The sequence below is a fragment of the Primulina tabacum genome, chromosome 13 (assembly GCF_025594145.1).
Source record: "Primulina tabacum isolate GXHZ01 chromosome 13, ASM2559414v2, whole genome shotgun sequence".
Lineage (NCBI taxonomy): Eukaryota > Viridiplantae > Streptophyta > Magnoliopsida > Lamiales > Gesneriaceae > Primulina > Primulina tabacum.
This window is the reverse complement of record NC_134562.1, coordinates 15,216,313-15,241,402: the sequence shown is the minus strand read 5'-3', so window position 1 is coordinate 15,241,402 and position 25,090 is coordinate 15,216,313. Positions and strand designations below refer to the sequence as shown.

At 37.8% G+C, this 25,090-nt stretch overlaps 3 protein-coding genes and 1 non-coding gene across 18 annotated transcripts; 1 reads left to right on the top strand and 3 right to left on the bottom strand.

The window, feature by feature from the left end:
- Positions 1–357: 357 nt before the first annotated feature.
- LOC142521874 (uncharacterized) lies at positions 358–4,021 on the bottom strand. Its single transcript, XM_075625048.1, has 5 exons — positions 3,954–4,021; positions 2,730–3,786; positions 2,027–2,462; positions 1,393–1,973; positions 358–993 (listed from the first exon to the last, which is right to left on the bottom strand). Exons 1-5 carry the CDS (start codon positions 4,019–4,021, stop codon positions 358–360), a joined length of 2,778 nt encoding a protein of 925 aa, XP_075481163.1.
- A 168-nt stretch (positions 4,022–4,189) lies between these two features.
- Positions 4,190–5,883, bottom strand: LOC142521873 (uncharacterized). Its single transcript, XM_075625047.1, has 3 exons — positions 5,878–5,883; positions 5,280–5,628; positions 4,190–5,172 (listed from the first exon to the last, which is right to left on the bottom strand). The coding sequence occupies exons 1-3, from the start codon at positions 5,881–5,883 to the stop codon at positions 4,190–4,192; spliced, it is 1,338 nt and encodes a 445-aa protein (XP_075481162.1).
- LOC142523546 (small nucleolar RNA R71) lies at positions 5,016–5,122 on the top strand. Its single transcript, XR_012814738.1, has one exon. It is a non-coding gene; the product is annotated as a small nucleolar RNA R71 (small nucleolar RNA).
- Positions 5,884–13,496: 7,613 nt separating the features above from the next.
- On the bottom strand, positions 13,497–18,486 carry LOC142521682 (uncharacterized). 15 transcript variants are annotated; one of them, XR_012814355.1, is made up of 4 exons: positions 15,376–18,486; positions 15,008–15,077; positions 14,574–14,599; positions 13,497–13,547 (listed from the first exon to the last, which is right to left on the bottom strand). XR_012814355.1 is itself a non-coding variant. In XM_075624811.1 (3 exons), exon 1 carries the CDS (start codon positions 18,113–18,115, stop codon positions 15,887–15,889), a length of 2,229 nt encoding a protein of 742 aa, XP_075480926.1. In that variant the 5' UTR covers positions 18,116–18,486; the 3' UTR covers positions 13,497–13,547; positions 14,574–14,599; positions 15,873–15,886. The 15 variants fall into 15 exon arrangements, 2 of the variants coding, with proteins under 2 accessions (XP_075480926.1, XP_075480925.1); XR_012814356.1 differs by having other exon boundaries at positions 15,034–15,077; XR_012814349.1 differs by having other exon boundaries at positions 13,818–14,599; positions 14,967–18,486.
- Positions 18,487–25,090: the final 6,604 nt, after the last annotated feature.

Here is a 25,090-nt window from a genome sequence, read left to right as displayed (position 1 = left end):
GCATATGCGTGCCATGAAATGGCGCATATGTGCGTCTGCTACTGGCCGGCATGCTGGAATGTGGACCATATGCGCGCAAGTATTGGTGCATATGCGCCGACCTCTCTGTAATTTTCGCGCATGTGCGCGGAAATTCGTCGCGCATGTGCGCGGGGCACACTGTCCATAACCTTCTAGATTTTTTTTTTTTTAAATACCTGCAAAATATAGCAAATTGCAAATTAATACTTGAGAAAATTAAAATTAATAAAGTAAAGAATCGAAATAAAATAAATAAAATGAATGCAAAACTAAATAAATGTGGGTTGCCTCCCACACAGCGCTTGGTTTAACGTCATCAGCCTTACTTTCTTCAGTCTACTTTGGTTCTCGCAGTGGGATGTTGTCCATGTGTCGCACTTCATTTCCAAAGTAATGCTTGACCCTCTGACCATTGACTTTAAATGTCTGACCATTGTTGCATTTTAACTCAATTGCACCGTGTGGGTACACTGTTTCCACTGTGAATGGTCCAGACCATCGTGATTTTAACTTACCAGGGAACAATCTCAGTCGAGAATTAAATAATAACACCTGTTGTCCTGGTTCGAAATCTCGTCGAAGAATCTGCTTGTCGTGCCATTTCTTGGTCCTTTCCTTGTATATCTTGGCATTTTCGTATGCATCATTCCTAAACTCCTCCATCTCGTTCAACTGCAACAGTCGTTGCTCTCCCGATGCTCCCATATCAAAATTGAGCTTTTTCACAGCCCAATATGCTTTGTGCTCCAGTTCCACAGGGAGATGACAAGCTTTTCCAAAGACCAACCTATAAGGAGACATCCCGATAGGTGTCTTGTATGCAGTCCTGTACGCCCATAACGAGTCATCTAGCTTGATCGCCCAATCCTTCCGGTTTGTCTTCACTGTCTTTTCTAATATTTGCTTGATCTCCCGATTGGATACCTCTGCTTGCCCATTAGCTTGCGGGTGGTATGCCAGTGTCACCCTGTGCTTCGCGTCATATTTGGCCAATAGTGAGTTAAAAATTTTGTTGCAGAAATGCGTACCTTCATCACTGATAATGGCTCTAGGCGTTCCGAATCTTGTGAAGATGTTTCTGTGGACAAACTTAACAACAACTCGAGCATCATTAGTACTGGTGGTGATTGCTTCCACCCATTTTGACACATAATCAACAGCAAGTAAAATATAAGATTGACCAAAAGAGGATGGGAATGGGCCCATAAAATCAATACCCCAGACATCAAAAAGTTCCACCTCCAAAATATTTGTTAATGGTAATTCATGTCGCCTAGAAATATTGCAAACTCTTTGGCATTTATCACATGACTTGACCAAAGTATAACTGTCTTTAAATAAATTAGGCCAATAGAAACCTGACTGTAATACCTTAGCTGCTGTTCTAGATGCTCCAAAGTGTCCACCGTAGGGTGAGGAATGACACTGCTCTAGAATCGTACCCGCTTCTTCCTCTACTACACATCGTCTGATTATCTGATCAGCGCATCTCTTGAACAAGAAAGGATCGTCCCACAGATAAAACTTGGCATCATGAAGAAATTTCTTCTTCTGATGATACGTTAAATCTGAAGGTAATTCTCCTGCAGCAAGGAAATTAGCTATATCTGCAAACCACGGATGTGTAACACTTACCTTGAAAAGTTGTTCATCTGGGAACGACTCGTTGATAGCTCCACCTTCAGTTCTTTCTTCCAGCTCTAGTCGTGACAGGTGATCAGCCACCTGGTTCTCACAACCTTTCTTGTCTTTGAATTCAAAGTCAAATTCTTGAAGTAGGAGTATCCATCGTATCAACCTGGGCTTGGCATCCTTTTTGGCAAACAAGTAGCGAAAAGCTGCATGGTCAGTGAAAACAGTTACCTTGGTGCCAATGAGATATGTTCTGAATTTGTCGAATGCAAACACCACTGCTAGCATCTCTTTCTCAGTAGTGGTGTAATTCTGTTGGGCTGCATCGAGTGTACGACTTGCATAGTAGATGGCTTTAAACATCTTGTCTCGCCTTTGTCCAATGCTGCTCCCACAGCATAGTCGCTAGCATCGCACATGAGCTCAAAGGGCTCCTTCCAATTAGGCACTATCATGATGGGTGCAGAGATCAGTGCTGCCTTGATCCTGTTAAACGCCTGTAAACAATCATCGTCAAAAATAAATGTAGAATCTTTCTCTAATAAATTACATAAAGGTCTAGTAATTTTAGAGAAATCTTTAATATAACGACGATAGAACCCGGCATGTCCCAAGAAGCTTCTGATTCCTTTCACATTTTTCGGCGGTGGGAGTTTTTCAATTGCCACAACTTTGGCTCTGTCCACTTCTATCCCTCTAGCTGAAATTTTATGCCCAAGCACAATACCTTCTGAGACCATGAAGTGACATTTTTCCCAATTCAGCACTAGAATCTTTGCTTGGCATCTCTGCAAAACAAGCGTTAGGTTCTGCAAACAATGATCAAAAGATGAACCAAACACAAAGATATCATCCATAAAAACTTCCATTATTTCCTCGACCATGTCAGAAAATATGGCCATCATACACCGCTGAAAAGTAGCAGGTGCATTGCAGAGACCAAATGGCATTCTCCTGAAAGCAAATGTACCGTAGGGGCAAGTGAAGGTAGTCTTCTCTTGATCCTCCGGTGCAATGACAATCTGATTGTAACCTGAATAACCATCTAGAAAGCAATAATAATGATAACCACCTACTCTATCAAGCATCTGGTCAATAAAGGGAAGAGGGAAGTGATCTTTCCTAGTCGCATCATTCAATTTCTTGTAGTCTATACACACTCGCCAACCAGTCACTGGACGAGTTGAAATCAATTCGTTATTCTCATTTCTAACTACAGTTATACCTCCCTTTTTAGGCACTACTTGTACTGGTGAAACCCAAGAACTGCCAGATATAGCATAAATAACACCAGCATTTAACAATTTTAATACCTCAGCCCTCACAACTTCTTTCATGGCTGGATTAAGCCTCCTCTGATGATCAACATAAGGGGTATAGGACTCCTGCATCAATATTTTATGCATACAAACAGTAGGGCTAATCCCCTTTATGTCAGCAATTGTCCATCCCAACGCAGATTTAAATTCTCTCAACACCCTCAACAACATATCTTTCTCATCACTAGTAAGAGCAGAAGATATAATTACCGGATGTGACGAACCCTCATGTAGGAATGCATAGCACAAGTGACTCGGTAAATCCTTCAATACAGGGGATGCTTTTGGTACCTCTTTACTTGCATCCTCAAGTAACTCTTCAAGTTGGGCATTATTCTTTTCTTTAGGTAGCGTATTGAGAGCAAGTAACTCCTCTCGCACATCCCAGTCATCTTCATCCAGTGTAGAAGCTGATTCCAACAAGCATCTCTCCAAAGAGTCCTTTGTCATCCTACCTGCACCAACATGAGATACACATGAATCAATTATATCAATGCTATTACAAGTACTTACCTCATTTGGTCCCTTGATGGTGTTGTAGATGTTGAACACGACTTCATCTCCACCTACTCTCAATGTGAGCTCGCCCTTGTGCACATCAATCAAGGCTTTTCCAGTAGCTAGGAATGGCCGTCCAAAGATAAGTGGCGTCTCCTGGTCTTCTTCCATATCTAAGATGACAAAATCAGCAGGAAATATGAATTTATCTACCTTTACCAGCACATCCTCTACTATCCCTCGTGGATAGGTAAATGATCTGTCCGCCAGCTGCAAAGTAATAGTGCTAGGTTTCACCTCGCCAAGTTCCAATGTCCTGTAAATAGAAAAAGGCATTAAATTTATACTAGCACCCAAATCACATAAAGCTCTATTTACTCTAGAACCACCAATAACACAAGGAATAGTAAAACTCCCCGGATCTTTGAGTTTCTGTGGTAATTTCCTTTGAAGTATTGCACTGCACTCTTCGGTCAGCTTTACGGTCTCAAACTCTTAAAGTTTCCTTTTTTGGCCATCACATCCTTGATGAACTTAGCATAATTGGGCATTTGCTCCAATGCATCGGCAAATGGGATGTTGATGTGTATTTTCTTGAAAATTTCCAGGAACTTCGCAAACTGATCATCTAGTCCTTTCTTCTTGAACCTCTGTGGGTATGGAAGATTCACCTTTGGTAAGGGTCGCTGCTCAATCACTTTCTTAGGTTCCTCCACTTTCTATTCCCCAACACTTGCACTCTTTTCCTCATCTTCCTCAACTGTAATCTCTTCACTTTCTTCAGTAGGCTCTGTGATCCCAATTTCCTTGCCACTCCTCAGTGTGACAGCTTTGCACTGTTCCCTAGGATTCACCTCGGTATTGCTGGGAAACTGTCCTCGGTTCTGATCTTTTAAAGCATTGGCTAGTTGCCCAATCTGTGTTTCCAAGGACTTCATCGTGGCACCCATATTGCCCATGTGTGTCTCCATGTTATCAAGACGAGACTCAGTTCTCGCCATTCTCTTCCCAGACTCAGTCACAAATGTGCCAACTAGATCTTCAAAAGATGGCTTTCCTTCCCCTTTTTGTGTATTGAACCCCGGTGGGGGATTCAACACGTTCTTGTTGTTTGCATAGGAGAAATTCTCGTGATTCCTCAAACCTGGATGATAAGTATTAGGGGGAGGATTACCTCGATAACCTCCAAAGCCACGATTGTTGATGTACTGAGCTTCCTCCACAACTGGCTCTTCCTCAGCAGTCACCAATGCTACATCAGACGTAGATTGGCCTGGCTTGTTCATCGCTGCAATCTGTGCGGTCAATGCCGAAACCTGTGCAGTAAGTGATGTGATCGGGTCTACAGCATACACTCCAGCAGGTTTCCTTGATCCAGATCTTTCACTCGGCCACTGATAACTGTTGATGGTCATCTGTTCAAGCAAATCATAGGCCTCATCAGGTGTTTTAGAAAAAATAGTACCTCCGGCGGCTGCATCCACATTCCCTCTAGTTGGCCCATCTAAACCATTGTAAAATAACTCAATCTGCACCCAATCTGCATAGCCATGATTCAGGCACTTCCTGAGTAATTCCTTGTATCGCTCCCATGCCTCATACAATACTTTAAATTCTCTCTGCCTGAAGTTGGTGATATCTATTTTCAGCTGAGCAGATTTAGCAGGAGGGAAGTACTTTGACAGAAACTTCGTAACCAAATCTGCCCAAGTAGTAACACTTCCCAGCGGTAGAGATTGGAGCCAGCTCCTAGCATTATCCCTGAGAGAAACGGAAACAGGCGCAATCGAATAATTTCATCAGAAACACCGTTAATTTTTACCGTATCCGTGATCTCCAGAAAAGTTCTGAGGTGAAGATGGGGATCTGCGGTGGCTGCTCCTCCAAATTGGTTCTGTTGAACCATGTTGATGAGTGCGGGCTTTAGCTCGAAATTATTAGCAGCAATAGTTCCACGAGCTATTCCAGAGTAGTGAGCGTTTATGACTGGGCGGAAATGTTCCCGGATTGGCACCTCTCTTGGGAGCTCATTCTGATTATCTCTGTTTTCAGCCATCGCTTTAATTTCGTCTCTCCTTGCTTTCCTTAATCTGTTGGCAGTTCTTTCGATTTCCGGATCAAAAATTAGCAAGTCGGGATTTTGAAATCTTCGCATGCACTGCAAAACAAAAAGATTATAGATTAACAAAGTAACTAAAATAAAATAAAATAAAGTCTAAATTAAAGTAAAGACTAATTAGTAATGATATCAATATGCAATTAAATAGTTTACTCCCCGGCAACGGCGCCAAAAACTTGTTGATGGTATTTTCACTACCGCAAGTATACGGTGTCAAGTTTTAGTACTGGTTAGAGTACAGATATCGATCCCACGAAGAGTAAATATTTAAAACTGTATATTAATTACCACCATTGACATAGCTCAACTTTATTTAAACGAATCAAATAGTTGGTTTAAAATCAATTCAAATAAAATAACAATTCATGTAATTCTAGCACGCAGCAGAAAATTGACTGAGGAAAATAAATCTAGAGATATGATTTTGTCGAGTCTCCCATATGCTAAATTAACATTGACTAACATTTAATTAAATTGCACCATGTTTATTGACCAAGAACTCACAATATTTTCTATTCCCTCTGTCGAGTGTTAAATAGAAATGCACTACCTATTACTGATTTTAATATGTCTATTCAAAATCACGTAACACGTAATAAAGTAAACAAGGTTCTTTTATGGATTCGTCAGAGTTATACGTCTTTTGCACGTTATAAATATCTAACGATGTGATTTCTTCTGTCCTAATTTCAATCCCCTCTGTCGAGTGTTAGATTTCAATTATGTAATCAATCGAATTTTGGCCAGTAATTCAAAAGCATTAAAAACAAGAAATCACAAATAAACACGATGAAATAATTCAATGAAAATTCAAATCGTCGTTCACATAGGTTCAACAACGACTACATCAATCTCTAGAAAATAAAATTAGTTCATGCTCGAATTTAAATCACCACAAAACCTGTTTGTGGTCATTAAAAACGTAAAAGTAAGAAACCGAATTAAGAACGTGTTGGCGAGAGATGAAAGTGCTTCTCCGTGTCCGAATTCACCATCTTCTATCTCCGTTCTTCGCGTCCCGTGATCCGTGCGCTCTCACTTTTTCTCCTTTCTCTCGAGTGGTGTGACGGCTGTGCTAAAAATATTTCAGAACCCCTAAAAAGAACACGCCGAAGCCTATTTATTTCTGAATGTACGCGCCGCGCGCATATGCGCGCCATGAGCGGCGCATATGCGCGCTGCTCTCGGTATTTCACTTCTTGGGGCATTGCTCGCGCATATGCGCGAGTCTCACTGTATGGGCCGCGCATGTGCGCGGCTTTGAGGGCGCATATGCGCCAATCTTTCTGTCCTAGTTGCGCATGCTTGGCTCACATCTCTTCTACTAAGCGCCATTTTGGTTCATTTTCACGCCCATGTCGTGGCCGCACCTAGCTACCTGCAATCACACCGAAAACAACAAAAAGCGCGTAATTCCGCCCAAAAGACTAACAATCTATATGAAGTATAAGAATAATATAAGTGCATAAAATGCACTTATCACTAACGACCCGAGCTCCCCTCGTTTCTAGCCTCTGGATAGCATGCTTATCGACACTAACACACCAATAACAACACAGCACAGCCGTCTCCTTGCACAAATCGTGAAAGCGTGAGTGGTTGATACAAAAAAATTGAAAGAACATGTAACAAAACCGAGCGATCTCCATGTATTATGCTGGATCGAGAATTTCACACACAAATAAAAACATAACAGCATGTATACAGCGTATATGATGCAGAACTGAAAGTACATGGCGTGCCTTGATGATAATGTACTCGAAAACTAGAAGAACCGCGCGAAAGAAAGGCACTTGATGAATTTTTCTTGAAAGAACAATGCTTGGACGAGACTTTCAGTTGCAAATCACGAGGGGAGGTGTTGTTGAATGAGAGATGTCGGTTGAAGAGTGAGGGTTAGAGTTAGGGTTAGGGGATGCTTAGGTTTATTTTAATTATAGTTTAGGTAGATTAAAAGTGCACTAATGGGGCTCCATGAAAAATAAAAAGGTTATGAGCCCAAAAGAAATAAAAATAGGCACATCAAGCCCAAACACAATCTCGAAAAATATTTCGTTTAGGTAAGTTTTTGAAAATATTGCCCGAGCCCTCAAAAAGTCCTCTTTTTCGATAAAATTTTCGTACCGAATAAAAATATGCTCTGGTAGGTAAAAATACTCAACAAAGATCATTATTGAAAAATACATTTAAAGCACCTCAAATTAATTAATATTAATCATGTAATAAAAAATAATTTTCCTGATAATTCCCCGGTCTCCGTTCCTCGTTTGAGCGCGAAATGCAACTTAAAAATCCTAATGCATAGACCTTTAAAATATCAAGGAATAAATCATATCATGCAATAGTTTTGCATAAAATGCATAAAAATAAATAAACACATAATTTAATAAAATCCTAGATTGCATGCAGTCAGGTTATGTGAATTAAATTCATGGACCTTACACATTGGTTCATCGAGGGTTGCATATTAGATTCAATAACTATGTGATACATTCATAAAATATGCATAGTGTCATCGCATGCACAACTGGAGAACTCTTGTCCTTAATATACATCTTACACTCTGGCAAGAGATTTCATGTACTATTACTTCGTTAGATCACATAGGATATCCACGTGAGCGGTGAATTCCCGACTACAATGCTCCGACTCCTACACATGTCCCAATCACACTCAATCTCGCCACCATGTTACTCTCGCGAAGTCGGTAAAAAAGTCAGAGCACAATCCTAGTATGTAGACCTTTATTTTTGTCCCGGGTCGTAAAGACTAATGATGAGCAATCATAACCATGAACTTTTTTCTCGATGAACGATAATCACTTGGAAAGTCTAAGGGAAGGTTGTTCGATATAATCATAATATGATTACTTATTTACATGATTGGACATCTCTATGCCCCTACCAAGAGACATTATACACAAGATCACATAAACTAATCTCAAACTCAAGCGGTCTTTATCCATGTTTTTAGGCGGCTTTATCGATTAGAAATGTAATGCCCCAAAAATTTGAAGGTCCACACGAATCACATGCCTACGAGTTATTAAATTATGTGTATATTTTAATTAAATGTTTTAATTGCATAAATTAATTATGTAGTGCATATTTGCATTTTAAAATATATTTTTCTACATGATTGCATTAAAATGTATTTTTAAAGAATATTCGAGTTGCGATCGAGGAACGGAGACCGATGGCTAAAAAAATAGAAAATGTTTTTATTAAATAATTATTTTTAATTATTTTAATTATGAGTGATACTTTTTCTTATTTTTGAAAATATGAGGTTTTTGAGGTGATTTTATACGCCGTGACATAATTTTTATCGGTTTTGGTTTTTCAACAAAAATGCAAACTTTTTGGCAACCCGGCTATTAAATTCACAATCTTATTTTAACAAAACTTTTTTTATATTAATTAAATCCTAATCAAGTACTAGTGGGCCTAATTTGAGGGCTTAATGGGCTTAAGTTTAATTAAAGGTTTAATTAGTATAAATTATGTAAAAATACCCCAAACTATTAAACTCACGCCCAAATTTTTCAGAATTTGTCTCCCCCAAAACACCCCAAATTTACACGACACACACAATAAAAAAATCAAGAGAAAAGCTTTGAAGGTTCAAGGGAAAATTCACCCAAAGTTTCTCGTCGCCGTTCTTCGATTCGTCAACGATTATTCGTGCGTTAAATACGCAAAGGTACGTCATATTCTCCTTTTACTCATCCATCACACCATAGTATTTATTTAATTGTGTTTTGCATGAAAACAAGTTGCATCATATTATATTTTCGGATTTGCATCTTAGGTGATTTTTAAGGCTTGTGTTGTCATCCAAAAACTTGTTTATTATGTGGTTTAGGGGCTGCCATGAATTAGGACATGAATTAGTATGTATTTCCACAAGTTTAAAGGTCTAGAATCGCACACAAAAGCAACCAAAACGCTGTGCAAGAAAGCAAAAAAAAAACAGAAACGTTAGCATCAACCAACTTGCTGTCATGGAATTGAGGGGGTTCGTTTTTTTTATGGGTTGGGACCAGGGCTTGGCTATGGTCCGTGAGGGGCCTAGGGAAGAGTCCTAGCCATGCTAGGACTCGAGCTAAGTGGGTTGGGAGGAGTCCTTGTTGAGAAGGACTCCACCCGAGAATTTGAAAGGGGAATAGCGCAGGTACAGAAGCTGGTGCAGGGGAGAGATGGCTCGGCCTGGGGGCTTTGGGCTGGGCTAGGTCGAGTCATTAGGGTCTTAAGAGGGTGCACTAGGGTCTGGGCAGGGGCTGGTGCGGCTTGGGTGTGCTGTGGCTCGAAGGAACATGATGAAGCATTGACAGCATGATATATGCGAGGATGCTGCCACTGGTTCAGTGGTTTGCTGCTCACGTCCAGGGGCTTCGGTTGGTCTGGGTATGGTCTGGACGTGGTCTAGGGTCAGTTAGGGTCAGGTTGGCTCGATGGTTAAGGGTTGGGAGGAGTCCTAGACTAGATAGGAGTTCCTTTGTTCAAGGGCACTAACACACGTACACATGCATGCAATTGGGTTGAGGGGCAGAAGGTTTTTCTGCGGGCCAGGGCTGGTTTTTCGGGCTGGGCTTGGTCAGTAGGATCCCTAGGTGGGTTGGCTTGGTTTTGGCTCAAGGTGGCTCGGGCGTGGCTCGAGTAAATTGGGAGTTGGCTCGATGTGTTTGTTAGTGTGTCAAAAACGAAAATTAAGAAACAAAATTTGAATCCATGGGTCCACGGGTGTGGCTCATGATTTGGAAGGGTATAATAAATCATAAAAAGGTTATTTTTAAAGTTAGGGGTCAAAATAACGAGTTTTGGATTTATCCGAGATTTAATCGCTGCACGAAACGCTAATTAACAAGTTAATTGAGACGCCTAGTTTTAAGCTTTATAAAATTATGAAAAATTAAGTTTAAGCTTAAATAATTATTATAAGTCTAAGTTTTTAATTTGGGAATTTTATATTAAGGTATGGTTTAATTCGGGATTAAAATGCATTAATACGTCACATTTAAAGATTAATTTAAAAGTCCTCGATTTAAGCTAAATAAAAAATATGAGAAAATTCATCTAAGCTTAAATAATTATTTGGGACATTTTAGAGTCAATGGATTTAAGAAAAAGTCAAAGTCGAGAAATTATACGTCCAGGGGTAAAACGGTCTTTTTACACCTAGAAATTAGTAAACGTCATGGCAGTCTCCTGAATGCTGTTTTATGTGATAATATGATTATTTTCAATGGTTATGGATGTTTATGGAATTTTTATATGTTAATATGTCAATTTTAAATGTTTATGAATTTTTAAGATGTTAATATGTTTAAATGTTTTATGATGTAGTATGTTAAAACGTTTATTTTAAATGTTTATGATTTAAATATTTATTTTAAACGTTTATGATGTTAAAATGTTTATTTTAAAACGTTTATGTTTTTTTATGATTTTAATATGTTAAATTATGATTTTTAAATGTTTATGAATTTTATGATTTAAATATGAGCATTTAAAAGACATGTTGCATGCTTTGTTTCAAAATAAAAATGATATTATATGCATGTTTTTATTAAGTGATGATAACGTGTTGAAGGACGTGAAAGGATTGTGACTACTACATGTTGGAAATATCGTGAGGGTTATGGTCCCAGTGGGAGCCCGACGATCGTGTTTCCTTGGATACGGATACGAATATGAATATGAATATGTTAATACGTTGGCCAAGGCCCGGTTGACGGGTGAGAGTGTCGCTGGTGTCCCCGCCGCCCAGTACTGTGGTTTTCTTTAGATGGATCCATCGCCCAATACGTTTAAGAATACGAGTCACAATCAACGATCTGAATTCAACATACACGAACATGAATGCGAATATGAATATGATTATGTTGATATGAACATGACATGAATATTAATATGTTGATATGAATATGAATATGAATATGTTTATGTTTATATGAAAATGTTTATGCATAAGATTATGAAATGTTTTTATTTAAAAGTTTTATGCATCATGAAAATGTTTACGAAAATGTTTAAGTTTAAGTTTATGCATCTTCATGAAAATGATATTTTAAGTACAAGTATTTTTCACTGTTATATGTTAACTGTATTACGTATTACTTGTTATCAAGGATATGACGTGTTGAGTGTTTAGACTCACTAGGTATGATTGATGCAGGTGATTATGATAATGTTAATGTAGGTCTTGATGGTTGATCTGACTGGACTGGAGGTGCACATAACCCGAGTACCGACGCTAGTTTTCCGCACTAGTTATTATTTATGATTTTAAGTAATGTTAAAGATATTTTTACGTCTTTTATTTATGTTATGAGACATTTTTGAGATGTTATAGTATGGGCTATACTTTTCAAATAATGTTTTTAGGTTGGTAAAATCTTTGACGATTTTATGCTTTAAAATATTTTACTTTGGATTTTTAAATGATAGTTGGATGTTTATTTTTAAAATGATGTCAAAAATATTTTTTGGTTCGACCGATGCTAAGTGAGGTTTTAAAAAAAAAAATCTAGCACGTTTTAAGAAAACGAATAGCAGACATTTCAAGAAACAAATTTAAAATATATAGTATTTACAAATCGAAATACGATTCGTTTATATTAAAGTATAATCAACGTCTTTATCTATGTTGATTGTATTTGATGTCCCAAATATTCAACCGCGCTTGAGTTCTATTTCATCCCGATGACCTTAAACGTAACCCGTCGAGCACAACTCGTCCGAATTCTTTAGCCGTTCTTCTTGAACACATCGGTCGAGCACCAGCACTGGTGCTCGGCCGAAGTTCGGCCGAGCCCGGGTGCTCGGCCGAGCCCTAGTGGCAGAGCCCTGGTGCTCGGCCGAGCCACCTCGGTCAAGCCCGGGTGCTCGGCCTAACTACTTCGGCCGAACCCTAGCGGCCGAGCCCAACCAGCGTCCGGAGCAGGGTTCTGTCAACCTATCCTAAGAACTTTGTCATATGTCAAAAGCGTGAATAATCTTTAAATATGCTAGAATCTCGCCGTATGATTAGATGTGACAAGAAATCCGGCCCGAACATGCAGTGATTGGAGAAGAATTTAATTTTGTAAGGAAATTAACCTAAATAGACTTTGACACGGTTTGGGAAGAAGTCTTCTCAACCACTATAAATACCCATGTCTATTTCATAAAAGGGGGGAGAAAAAAGGAGGAGATTAACTTTCACTTATCGCATCTTCCCATTTCTTTATTCTAAAATCCGATCAAAAGATCAAAGTGGTTGCGTCGGAAAAATTTTCGACACCTTCCAATATCCATTAATCTGTATGGGTCGGTAGTATTCCATCCATTCCAGTTCAAACATTGTTGATTTGAAGCTCAATCTCACCAGATCGGACTCAGGGAAAATTTGGTATCATCAGTATTAATATACATATAAAGTAAAAAAAAACATGAAATAAAATTTATATTAAAATAAACTATTCATTGTAACTGAATCAATAATTTCTTTAGCCTTACATGACAACTACTCTAACAATACATATGCCCTAGTCGCTAGTTATAACAAAAAGCTAGAGGCTTGATTCAGACTTAGAGGGTCCGATTGTAAAATAAAACCGAATGGAGGCAAAGCAGAGTCATAAGTTGTCAATAAGGGTAATGTTGAGTCCAAAAAGAACATGTAAATTATAAATAAGGCGTCTGATGCATGACCCAAACTAAAAGGATGTAATTTTAAAATCAAGGGAAATACTTCATGAAAATCAAAGAAAAGGGAATAGTTGAACGTTTCCCAGCAGTTCTAGCTGAACGTCGACTTGGGGTCACTTCCACCAACTTTTATACATTAGTTGGAGTTTCTATTGAATCAACTTTTGGGGACTCTGGATCCAATTTCATGGTTCCAGACAATGCTTTGCTATCACATGTCACAAATGCCACCCTTGAAATCATACTCTGGCATGTTTTTCCTTGGGCCTAAGACAGGAATGGTAAAAAGAGAGTTAAAGTACAAGTACATTGGGTTTACCAAGAGAATAAAGAAATCAAACCCTTCCTAATAAATTCATAAAATAACATCAGCTACATACTACCACTTCATTGCTCGATATACAAAAATTGTATTTTCCGAAAAATATCATCAATGCATTGTTTGATCCTTTTTCTCCTAATAAATGCAAGTGAAAAATTCCAGGCTAACCAAATTCAGCTCATTCGAAAACTGAAGTAATTCTTCAGGATTCTCACCTTTTTTTCCAATCCACCATGTATCTGAAAATACTATCTAAAATGCAGGAAGTTACATACACGACATTAAACATCAAACAAAAAAAACAGAATCCAAAGAATAAAAACATTTGCAGAGATAAAAAAGTACGTTTTTATCAACTCAGATTATGAACTGCAGCATAAGGTTCTTTATTAACAGAAAAGGCTAATCAATGTATTGATAGGACCAAAAGTCAAAACACAGCTTGAAAATCCTTGCCTACTGTTTTAAATAACGTGTGAACTGAGCTTTTGTAAACTTCTTTCCCTGTTCATTTAAAAACAGTTTGCAAAAGGTCCTCTCAATTTTCTTTTCTCATACTTTCAAGATAGATTGAAATGATTAATTTGTATTACTTTTTCTCTAACTTGTGTTTTCAAAATGTTATAATGTTGTTAGTTTCTTTTAGCCATTCAAGAGTGGAAACTTCTCTTAGGAAACATATCAATTGATAACAAATAAGCTCCAAAAAGTGTCATATACAACAAAAAATCTGTGTTATACTTCACAACACAGGATGAGTTTCAACAATAATCTCATAGCAGCAAATATAAAGTTCCTGAATCAAATTTGGTTAAGCAACAATCTATGTTGCACGGATACGGAAACGGGTATCGTATCGAATATGATACGGATATGGTACATTTAAAAAATAGAAGATACAATATTTTAGAGGAGAAGAAAGTCAGAAACTATATAGAGTAGAGCAGAAAGTCAGAAACAATAGGGCTTACATGCGTCAGAGGCGAGCAGCACCGGCCTGACAAAGATTGGTAGAAAGATCGATTACAAAGATGTGCAGCATGCTTAAAATGCCCAAAGTCCAATTCCATTTAATTAATTATTTTCCATTTAGCCCTCAGAAATTTCAACTTTTTTCAATTAACACCAAAAGCTTTTGAAATTTGCAATTTTGCCATAACTTATCCAGAAAAACGGTCGTATCCAAAACTTATCCGACTGGTCAAACCTCCAAAAAGTCAACGACACGGATTTTGTTGTATCCAACACAAGTATTTGCATGTCGTATTTGTACAAGTGTCCCATATTTTAAAAAAATATTTGGAGTATCCGTGCTACATGGGCAACAATTGAAAAGAAAACTAAAAGGACAAAAAAATGCCAACCATATTGTCGAAATAGTCATAAAAAGTTACATTCTAGCCACCTTTGGAAAACTGCAGCGTCAAATACCTATTCTTAGGATAAACATTAGTACCGAACAACTTCATTTGACCCTGCAGGTTTCAGTGAATTGAACAGCATGAGCATGTGCTAAATAAGGTTAAATTTGATCTAACTAATTCATTATCAGCCTCTCGAAGTGTATTCATGGTGAAAAAACGAGTCTAGATTGCATTTGCAAGAGCTACTTTACTAGTCTTCCATACAGAATATAAGGTACAAAACTTGAAGCACCACCGAACAACAACAGAGACAACTTCCAGAATAATCCTGGTTCCAGTTAGCTAAAAAGGCAAACAAAAGGACAAAATGGAGGAAAACAGGACAATCGAAACAACAATTAGAACATACCTGGGGGAAAATCGAGTAGAGGACTGGGTTTTTGGTGCCTAGATCCTCGAGCTCGCCTATTTTTAAACCAGAAATGGGGCCGAGGAGACCCGAAAACAAGAAGAGATGCATGTTCCTCCGCTGTTACTTCCTGACAACTCTTGCCAGGGCCCAAGAGTTGTCGGCAGAGCTAATTTAGCCGGATTCTGAGATAAAATGTGTCGAGAAATGGCAAACTAGACATCAAAAGTGTAGGTTGCTTCAAAGAATTCAGTAATTTTGACAAAAGCAACTTTTTTTGTCTCATTCGCAAAATATAGGAAGAAGTTGTAACTATTTGACAACAGTATGATTAATTGAACAGTGTCCGACTGACAAATATTAATGGAGGAAATGTAGCATGTAGCATTCTTTTGGCTTTTCCTGTCTCCCCTTTTTCAACAGGAACATGGAACTAGGGAATTGTTTGAAAGTAAATGGAGAAAAATTCTGTTTTTCAAGGCATTCTTAGAACTTACTGCGGGATTGTTCCTCATGTTTTGAAGGTAAACGTATCAAGAACTACTCCCTCCCTTCGCACTTCATCGTATAACTGCTGAGCTCTGTCCACAAATCCAAGTTTTCCGTATCCACGAATCAAAACAGAATATGTAACAGGATCAGGGCACAATTTTTTATGACTCATTTCTTCCACCAACATAATAGCCATGTCCATGCGATTTACCTTGAAAAATCCATCAATTAGGCATGTATACGTAACAACAGAAGGTAAAATGTCTCTCTGTACCATCTCTTGGAACAACTCCCACGCCGCTCTCATATCTTTGCTCCTGCAAAATCCAGCTATCATTGAGGTGTAAGAGATTTTATCAGGATTTAAACCCTTTAAGATCATTTCCTTGAATAGATTGTACGCCTCTTTCACCCTTCCTGTGGTGGACAAGACATTAATGAAAATTGTGAATGTGACAGGATCAGGAGTAACCCCACCCTTCAACATACTTGAATACACCATAACAACCTTCCTCAGATTTTCTTGTCTGGCAAAACCATCGATGAGCATGCTATAAGTTACAACATTCGGGAACATATTACATTTAAGCATTACAGGAATAAGCTCTAAAGCCTTCTCCATTTTACGATCTTTGCACAACATGTTGATGATCATGCTATATGTAATCGTGTTCGGGATTGTTCCATGTTTCTTCATTTCATCAGTAAGTTTTAGGGCATCCTCCATCAGCCCTTCACTGCAGTATCCATCTATTACATGGTTGCAAATAAAAGTATTGGGGAAAATACCAGCTTTTGCCATAAAATCAAAACACTTGAAGGCTTTCCTAAAGGAACCAATTTTACAGAATCCAAGGACTAAACTCTCATAACTAGCAACGTTAGGAGAGAGATTATTTTTTATCATCTCCTCTAAAAGCCCATGAGCAGATTCCATGTCTCCCTGAGTACAAAATCCAGCAATTAAGATATTGTAGGCATGCTGATCATATTTATATCCAGAATTCCCAACCTTTCTAAATAAACCAAATGATATATCCATTAATCCTCTCTTACAGAGACCTTTTAAAAGAGAGCTATATGTAACAAGGGATGGTTTTGTATTACACTTTTCCATCTCTTCAAACAAGCTAAGACCTTTATCAACATCTCCAAATCGGCAAAAACCATCGATCAAAATACTATAACTATATACATCTGGTGCAATCCAACAGGTCTTCATTTCGTCAAAAACTTGCAATGCTTTATATGGTTCTCCTCTATTGACAAAAGCACTAATAACGCTATTGTAGCAATAACAGTTGAGCGGCTGGCCATTTCTTCGTAACTCGTGAATAAAGTTCAAAGCATCCTCAATAAGTCCAACTCTACAAAGTCCAAGAATGTATGTACCATATGTCACAATAGAAGGGTTAATACCAGCAGCCTCCATTTCTTCCAGAATATCGGTTGCTTGCTCCATACGCACTCCATCTTGGCCACAATGCCTATTGCAGTAAAAGTTCATCATAATTGTGTAGGTGTAAACAGTAGGCACTGGTCCATGGTTTTTCATTTCTTCGAATAAAGTCACAATGAACTCCTTTTCATTGGATTCCACCAAACATTTAAGCAAAAAATTGCTTGCACGAATGCCTGGTTGAACCCCAATTTTCTTCGCCTGGGTGAAAGCATCAACAGCATTTTCAAGCATGATACTTGAAGCAAAAACTTTGATAAGCGCATCTGCTAGAACAACTGATCCTTCTACTTCATGAGGACAATTAAATACAGTGTAGAACATACCAAACAAATCCAGCCCAGCTTCTCGATAATAACAAATCAGATCCCTCAGCAAGGCACACACTTCCAGCTCCATTTCCGCACGAGAATATATGTGTAGAATAATCTTAAAACCCATAATCGCATTGTCAAAGCCATACTTCTTCACAGCTCCTGTAAACCGTATTTTTCTTGCAACGGACCAGTTTAGAGACTTAGCTATTCTAGCAACACGAGAAAACAACTTAATTCTTTTACCATGATCAATACTTTGTCTCGGAACATCACTTTCATTCTCCCAATTGCTTTCACAATTTGAACTGGAATAATCAGTGTCTTCCAACAATGAAACTCCAGAGACACTACTGAACGTATAGCAAAAGCAGTTGTTTTTAGCAGTTATCCACCTACTACACAAACCCAACTTATGAAATATTCCAGATCTTAAACTGAATGACGTATTTCTAGAGAACAAGCATGCACCCATAAAATAGAAATTCGATCTTTGTAGTTTTCAGGTCAGCAGAAATACTAACCGCCATCTGTTCGTCCATAGCATCAGGGAAAATTGGAAGATGGTGAAACGGGTTGTCGACAACCGCAGCGGCGGCGAAAGATGCCGGTGGTGCCAGCAAAACTGAAAAAGGGTGACTACAGACCAAAAGAACGGGTCTATCGGCCCAAAATTTCTATTCAGGCTCGTCTTCAATCAATCTTCCTATCTCGGAACTTTCCGCTGGCCCCCAGACTAGGCTAAAACCTAATTAATCGGTCGAACGTTGAAATTCTATTTTTATTTTTAAACCAAAAGAAAAGAACGCTGGAATTGCAGCTTCCTTAACGGCGGAAATTTAAGGAGAAGGGACTCTAATGTAATTGTTTTTTAAAAAAATCCATAAGTAAATTTATGTTTACGTCCCTATGTTTTAAATTTAAATTCTTTAAATATACGATTAAATCAACAGAGAAGTTAAATCTTTGCAAAATTGTCAACAGAGAACCCCCTCACCCTAAACCCTCCGTTTCCGGAAATATCTTTCCCTCGAGGCGACGCAAACTCAATCGAAGGAATGACAAACAAAAATGTGATAATTTTCACGTTTATTTCGATTTGTTTCTTCTGCGTTTTTGTCGATTTATGTTTGCTGCGTGTGCGTCGTGTTGAAGAAGCTTCTGTCGACCTAGTGGACACAAGCATGGTCGCTATGGTCGACCACAAAAGTTGGTCGACCAACTTTTTTGGTTTGGTCGACAACAATTTGGTCGACCACAATCTTTTTGGTCGATCACTTTTTTTGGTCGACTAAACTCAAGCTTCGAAATTCTCCATTGATTTTCCTAACTTTACTAACGTATTTATTTTTTATCACATGTCTATTTGCCGAGAAAACTAGGCAGAGATGCAATTTTTCAATGCAAATTGACAATTCAATCGAGATATAAAGAGATTGCTAAGAAGATTCATCGTTATTTGAACAACGATGAGAGAACCCTTTTTTCGAGCAGTCGCCTTTTGGTAATTTGGTTAGGTATTATAGAGATTTTAACATTTATAGTCAAATTCTATGGTATTTAATGAGTAATCAGATAGTTGATAGTAGTAGTGATGATTTGTGGATGGTGGTGCGCAAGAGGCCGGTTATATTTTCTTTGTTAGAGTATTGTTTAATAACGGGTCTCAATTGCGCTATAGAGCCAAAAGATTTACCAGATAGAGGTGTATTTGGCACCACACACTTTGCTGGTAAGTCTGAGATTGTTTTGAGTGATTTGGAAGGAAAGATTAGTCTCCAAGAGCAGAATGAGACTGATATAGACATGGAGAAGATAAAGATGGCTAGTCTATACTTCTGTTGTGCCGTATACGGTGAGGCGACTAGGAAAAAGACGACGAAGATCGACCCTAAATACTTGAGGCTTGTAGATGATTTGGATAGGTTCAACAATTATCCATGGGGTAGAGTAGCCTATCGGGATGCGGTCCGATGTTTGAATAAGGACCTTTTAGGGCGATATAATTACCTCACCGAGGCACATGGTCGGAAAGAAGTTGACGGTAGCATCCTTGTCGGTGGTTTGTTCTGCCTCTGCAGGTATATTATTTTTTGAATGTTAAAGTGGATTTGTTATCTTTATTTCTACTAGTAACATTGTTTGAAATTTATGTTACAGATCCTCGCTTATGAATGTTATCCGAACGTGACACAAAAGTTTGCAAGGAGAAGAGATATGGACAGTTTGATGTTGCCCAGGATGTTTCAGTGGTGACTAACACTGCAGCATTTGGTGATTGTGCTATAGATGTAAGGAATATGAATTGATTTGATATAATAACTTTGGACATTAATTTTTATTAATCTGATCTGTTATTAATTATATGCAGGATTGTCTTGGATTTTTTACTCCTATTCTTGAGGAGCTAGTTTCACCGTATTATACGACCGGGCTTTTTGTTGATTCTGCGCCCGATGCGGTCATCTTTCGGGTACTCGAGCTCTTGAGGCAAGGTCAAACAGTCATATATAGCGAGCACCCTTTGGAGTCTCCCTCAGTTCAGCACGCCTTCTGCACATTCAACTCCGGATGTTTCCGGCACCGTTTATGGTGATCTCAATAGATCAGTCCAGCGCACGCCTTCTGCACATTCATCTCCGGACGTTTCCGGCACCCATTCTGGTGATCTCAAAAGATCCAGCTCTAGCAACAGTTCTCCTATGCGTACGGGTCCTAGAGTCCACTTTGGACTCAATCCTTCTCGTCACCCATCACCCTTGGAGCATCGTTTCGAAAGGCGGTTGACTGCCTTGGAAGATTCCGTTACGTCTATCCATGTTAAGATGACGGCATGATTTATTGAGACCAGGGCGTGTATCAGGAATATAAATCTGGCTTTAGATGACTTGAAATCGAGTTTGTAATCTTGGTCTCGATGAGTTGAGATCGAGTTTGACTGAACAGATTAGAGCTGGTTTTGCTGAGATGAGATCTAACATGCCAGTGCATCATGACAAAGATTATAGCATAGCCTATAGCAGATGCGGAAGAGGAAATTATCCGAGGCAGATTTTGGTGAGTTAATTTTATTAATTATATTTATGTTTATGTAATAGATTGATTTTGTAGAATTGTCATTATTATTTTAATTTGATTAATGTACGATGTTAGGCGTGGATGGTAATCTGGCTAGAGAAATTGACAGTATAGCCAAACACAACAGATATTTGAGCCTAACCTTCCAGTCATTACAGAGGAGTCCTCAGAAGGTGAGGTAATGCAATTTTTTGATTTTATATTTATGTATAGTATATTAAACAATAAACATTTTGGTTTTAAATATTCAAGTGACTCCGAATGCGCGTATGTCAGGTGGCGAGGCGACCACGTCGAGAGGTTATTACACTACACCTTATATATTCATATTTGCATTAAAGTTGTTATAATTTATCAATTTACGCAGCGAACCGTCAGTTTGGGGCAATTATAGATGAAGGTGTGAGGCCACTTGCGGAGACCGTGACTACTGAAGGTAAACAACTCGCTGGCGCGAGTTAGGGCATCGATGCTCGACTGTTCGCCGAGTAGGATTCGAGGTTTTTATGCCGAATATGAGAAGTCGTTCTACGGGCCCATGGCGATCGCAAACTCGCATGTCACTATCTCTGTAAGCATTTACAAATCTTGTAAATTTGTAGAGCACTTATTTTAAAACATTGAAAATCGTTTCTTCTGTTGAATTCATCACATCGGCGAAGCTCTCTGTGGATTGCTTGAGATGCAGATCTGACATCCTGAAGTGATGCCGCCAGATGTGTCGTTGATGGACAGACATTTCTACACTTCGATGTCAGTACTGGCCGAAGATAAAGATAAAGTTTTCAACACAAATCTGGTGGGGATAGTGAAAGGTAGTGATCCAGAATGACCGTGTCTCTCGTGGGAAAAGGCACGAATAATTCTCATACCTCACTACAACAAAAATGGCTTTTCGCAGCGCGCAAATTCACTTTCCGCGGCGCACATTGCACGGTGCGAAGTTGCAAGCTGTTGAAAGTTCAAGAGTATCCGTGGCGTACATGTGCACGCTGTTAATACTATTATCAACGGCGTGCATATGTACGTCGTTAATACAACTATCCGCAGCGTGCAATGTACGCCATTAATATTCATAAAATATCTAAATATTAGCGACGATTTTTGATAATACCGTCGCTAATTGGCGACGGTTTAAAACCAAAAAAAGCTGTCGTCAAATTAGCGACAGTTAAAAATTCGTCGCTAATTAGCAACGGTTTTAAATTTAGCGACGGTTAAAAACCGTTGCTAAATTTTGCGGCGGTCCAAAAATCGTCGCTAAATTTTGCGCAAAAATAAAAAAAAATTTATTTTTATAATTTAAAAATTTTTAAAAAAAACTACAATACATCTATGATAAATTAACTTATAATCTTAACTAACATTTAAAAAATTAACCAAAAATTGAAACAAAAAACATACCTAAATCGAAATTAAAATCGTATAAGAGAAAAAAAATTTAAGTGTTGTGAAAAGTAGTGTGGAGGAAAGTAGAACAGAAATCGAATATTTATTAACAATTTGCGACTCTTAGCGACAGTTTTCCATTAAACCGTCGCTCTTAACGACGGGTGTATATACACCCGTCGCTAAAAGCGACGGTGTTTTGTTATATCATCGCCGATTTAAAATCGGCGACGGTTTATTGTAAACAGTCTCAATTTTTAAATTAGCGATGGTTTAACCAAAATCGTCGCTAATTTAAAAATTCGCATCCTTTTTCCGCAGCTGCTAATAATATGCGTGCCGTGAATATTACTATTGACGGCGTGCAATTAATGTACGCCGTTATTGTCTAAACACGATTTTTTTTTAAAAAAAATGATTTACTTTTAACAGCGCACATAAACATGCACGCTGTTAATAATACTATTAACGGCGTGCCTTTATTGTACGCTGCGAAAATTGCATGGATTATTAACAGCACACATAAATGAATGTTGCGGATATTACTATCCGCAGTATGCTTTTAATGCACGCCGTTAATAATACTATTAACGGCGTGCCTTTATTGTGCGCTGCGAAAATTGCATGGGTTATTAACAGCACACATAAATGCATGCTGCGGATATTACTATCCGCAGCGTGCTTTTAATGCACGCCGTTATTGCTGTCAAGTGCAATAATATTAACAGCGCACATATGGGTGCACGCCGTTAAAAGTACTATTTGCAGCGTGCTTTTAATGCACGATGTTGATGACGTGCTGCGGAAAATCATTTTTCTTGTAGTGCCTGTCGACAGAGATAGGCGCTGGTTTTTGGTAAAACTCGTTACAGGGGTGAATAAGTGCATTATATTTGGCTTGCAGCGAAGGCACAATCCCAACTTCAAAGATCTGAATGGGGAAATAGAGCCTATACTTATAAACGCTGCTCGTCTGTTATCCATTGTTGGGAACAACCCAAACCCCGAGAGGCCATGGAATGTAAAGCTACATGATGAATTCAGTGCCAAGATTAAACACCAAGTTGTCATCTTTCTATTTAAAATATAATAACTTTATTATTCTTTTTTTTAATTGTACAGTAAATTTAAAACTTCTCATTTTTTTTCTTTTTCAAAAGCTGTTGCTGGATATGCTTTGTCTAGGAAGAGTGAGCAATTACCACTAACTTTAGATGATAGAATAGTATCTGAGTTTAGATTTTTTTTAGCTTGTAATATATTTCTTAATGATTGGTCATTGTTGTGATGTATCGGACAATTTTATGTAATTATTGGACATTGTTTTTTATGTAATTCCCTAGTAGATTTTTGGTTGACCACTGTGCCTTTGAGGTTTCTGGGTCGACCCATGTTGCTTTGGGGTTAGGGGTTTATGTTTTAGGGTTTAGGGTTTAGGGTTTAAGGTTTCTGGGTCGATTCACAATTATGTTATATATTTTAACATGTGAATACATAAGAATTACAATCTCACAATTTTGTTATATTTTTAAAAAATATGAATCATAATTTCACAATTATGTTATATGTTTTAATTGACATATGTCACAATCTCACAATTATGTTACATTTTAAAAAATATGAATCGTAATTTCACAATTATATTATATGTTTTAACATGTGAATCACAGAATCATAACCTCACAATTTTGTTATATTTTTAAAAATATAAATCGTAATTTCACAATTATGTTATATGTTTTAATTTACAAATGAATCATTGAATCACAATTATGTTACATTTTAAAAAATATGAATCGTAATTTCACAATTATGTTATATGTTTTAATTTACATATGAATAACAGAATCACAATCTCACTATTTTGTTATATTTTTAAAAATATGAATCGTAATTTCACAATTATGTTATATGTTTTAACATGTGAATAACAGAATCACAATCTCACAATTATGTTACATTTTAAAAAATATGAATCGTAATTTCACAATTATGTTATATGTTTTAATTTACATATGAATCATAGAATCACAATCTCACAATTATGTTATATTTTAAAAAATTGAATCCTAATTTCACAATTATGTTTTATGTTTTAATTGACATATGAATCATAGAATCACAATCTCACAATTATGTTACATTTTAAAAAATATGAAACGTAATTTCACAATTAAGTTATATGTTTTAACATTTGAATCACAGAATCATAATCACATAATCCTACTTTCACATTAATTAATCTGATACGTTATAATTTCACAATTATGTTATATTTTTTCGACAATTAATAATATCAATTTAAAAATAAAAAAGAATATATTTAACTTTAGCAAACTAGCAATTTGGGCCGAAAACAAAATTTATGTACCCAACAAGTACTTGTAACATTTGGGTCGACCCAAAAGGCTGGAACTTTGATCTACCCTCAAGCAAATGGTCGACCATCAGTTCCACCTTTGGGTCGACCCAGAAGTTACAAGTCGACCATAACTTCCAGCCTATGATTCTATCTTTTGCTTAATTCACCGATTGAAAGAATTCTGTTTTGTTTTCTTCTGCCAACTCTCTTCTCTAACAAAGGAGGCAACACCAATGGAAAATTAATGTTGCATTGCCATTCATTTTCTTCCGGAACGAGTTACACAGTCTCTGAGTAAGCTATGCACCATGAAATTGATCATATAAATAAATATTTGCTAACCAACTGACTGCGATGGCATGAGCACATGGGATTCTATCAATATCAAAAACTCGACATGTGCATCTTTTTGATTCCAGGTCCACTATGGCCGAATTTCCACGACTCCTAACATCAAACTCCAAACGTCCTAATTCAAAAACTTGCATTCCCTGGGCATCAGTGAACCTGCTGCGAAGAATCCCCTCGATGGTAGGGGTCAGATTAGTGTTACTTGCAATTGATGCGTGGCGATATCAGGCAAACCAAGATGAGGCCAGTTTCTGCAAAGAATCTAAGAGT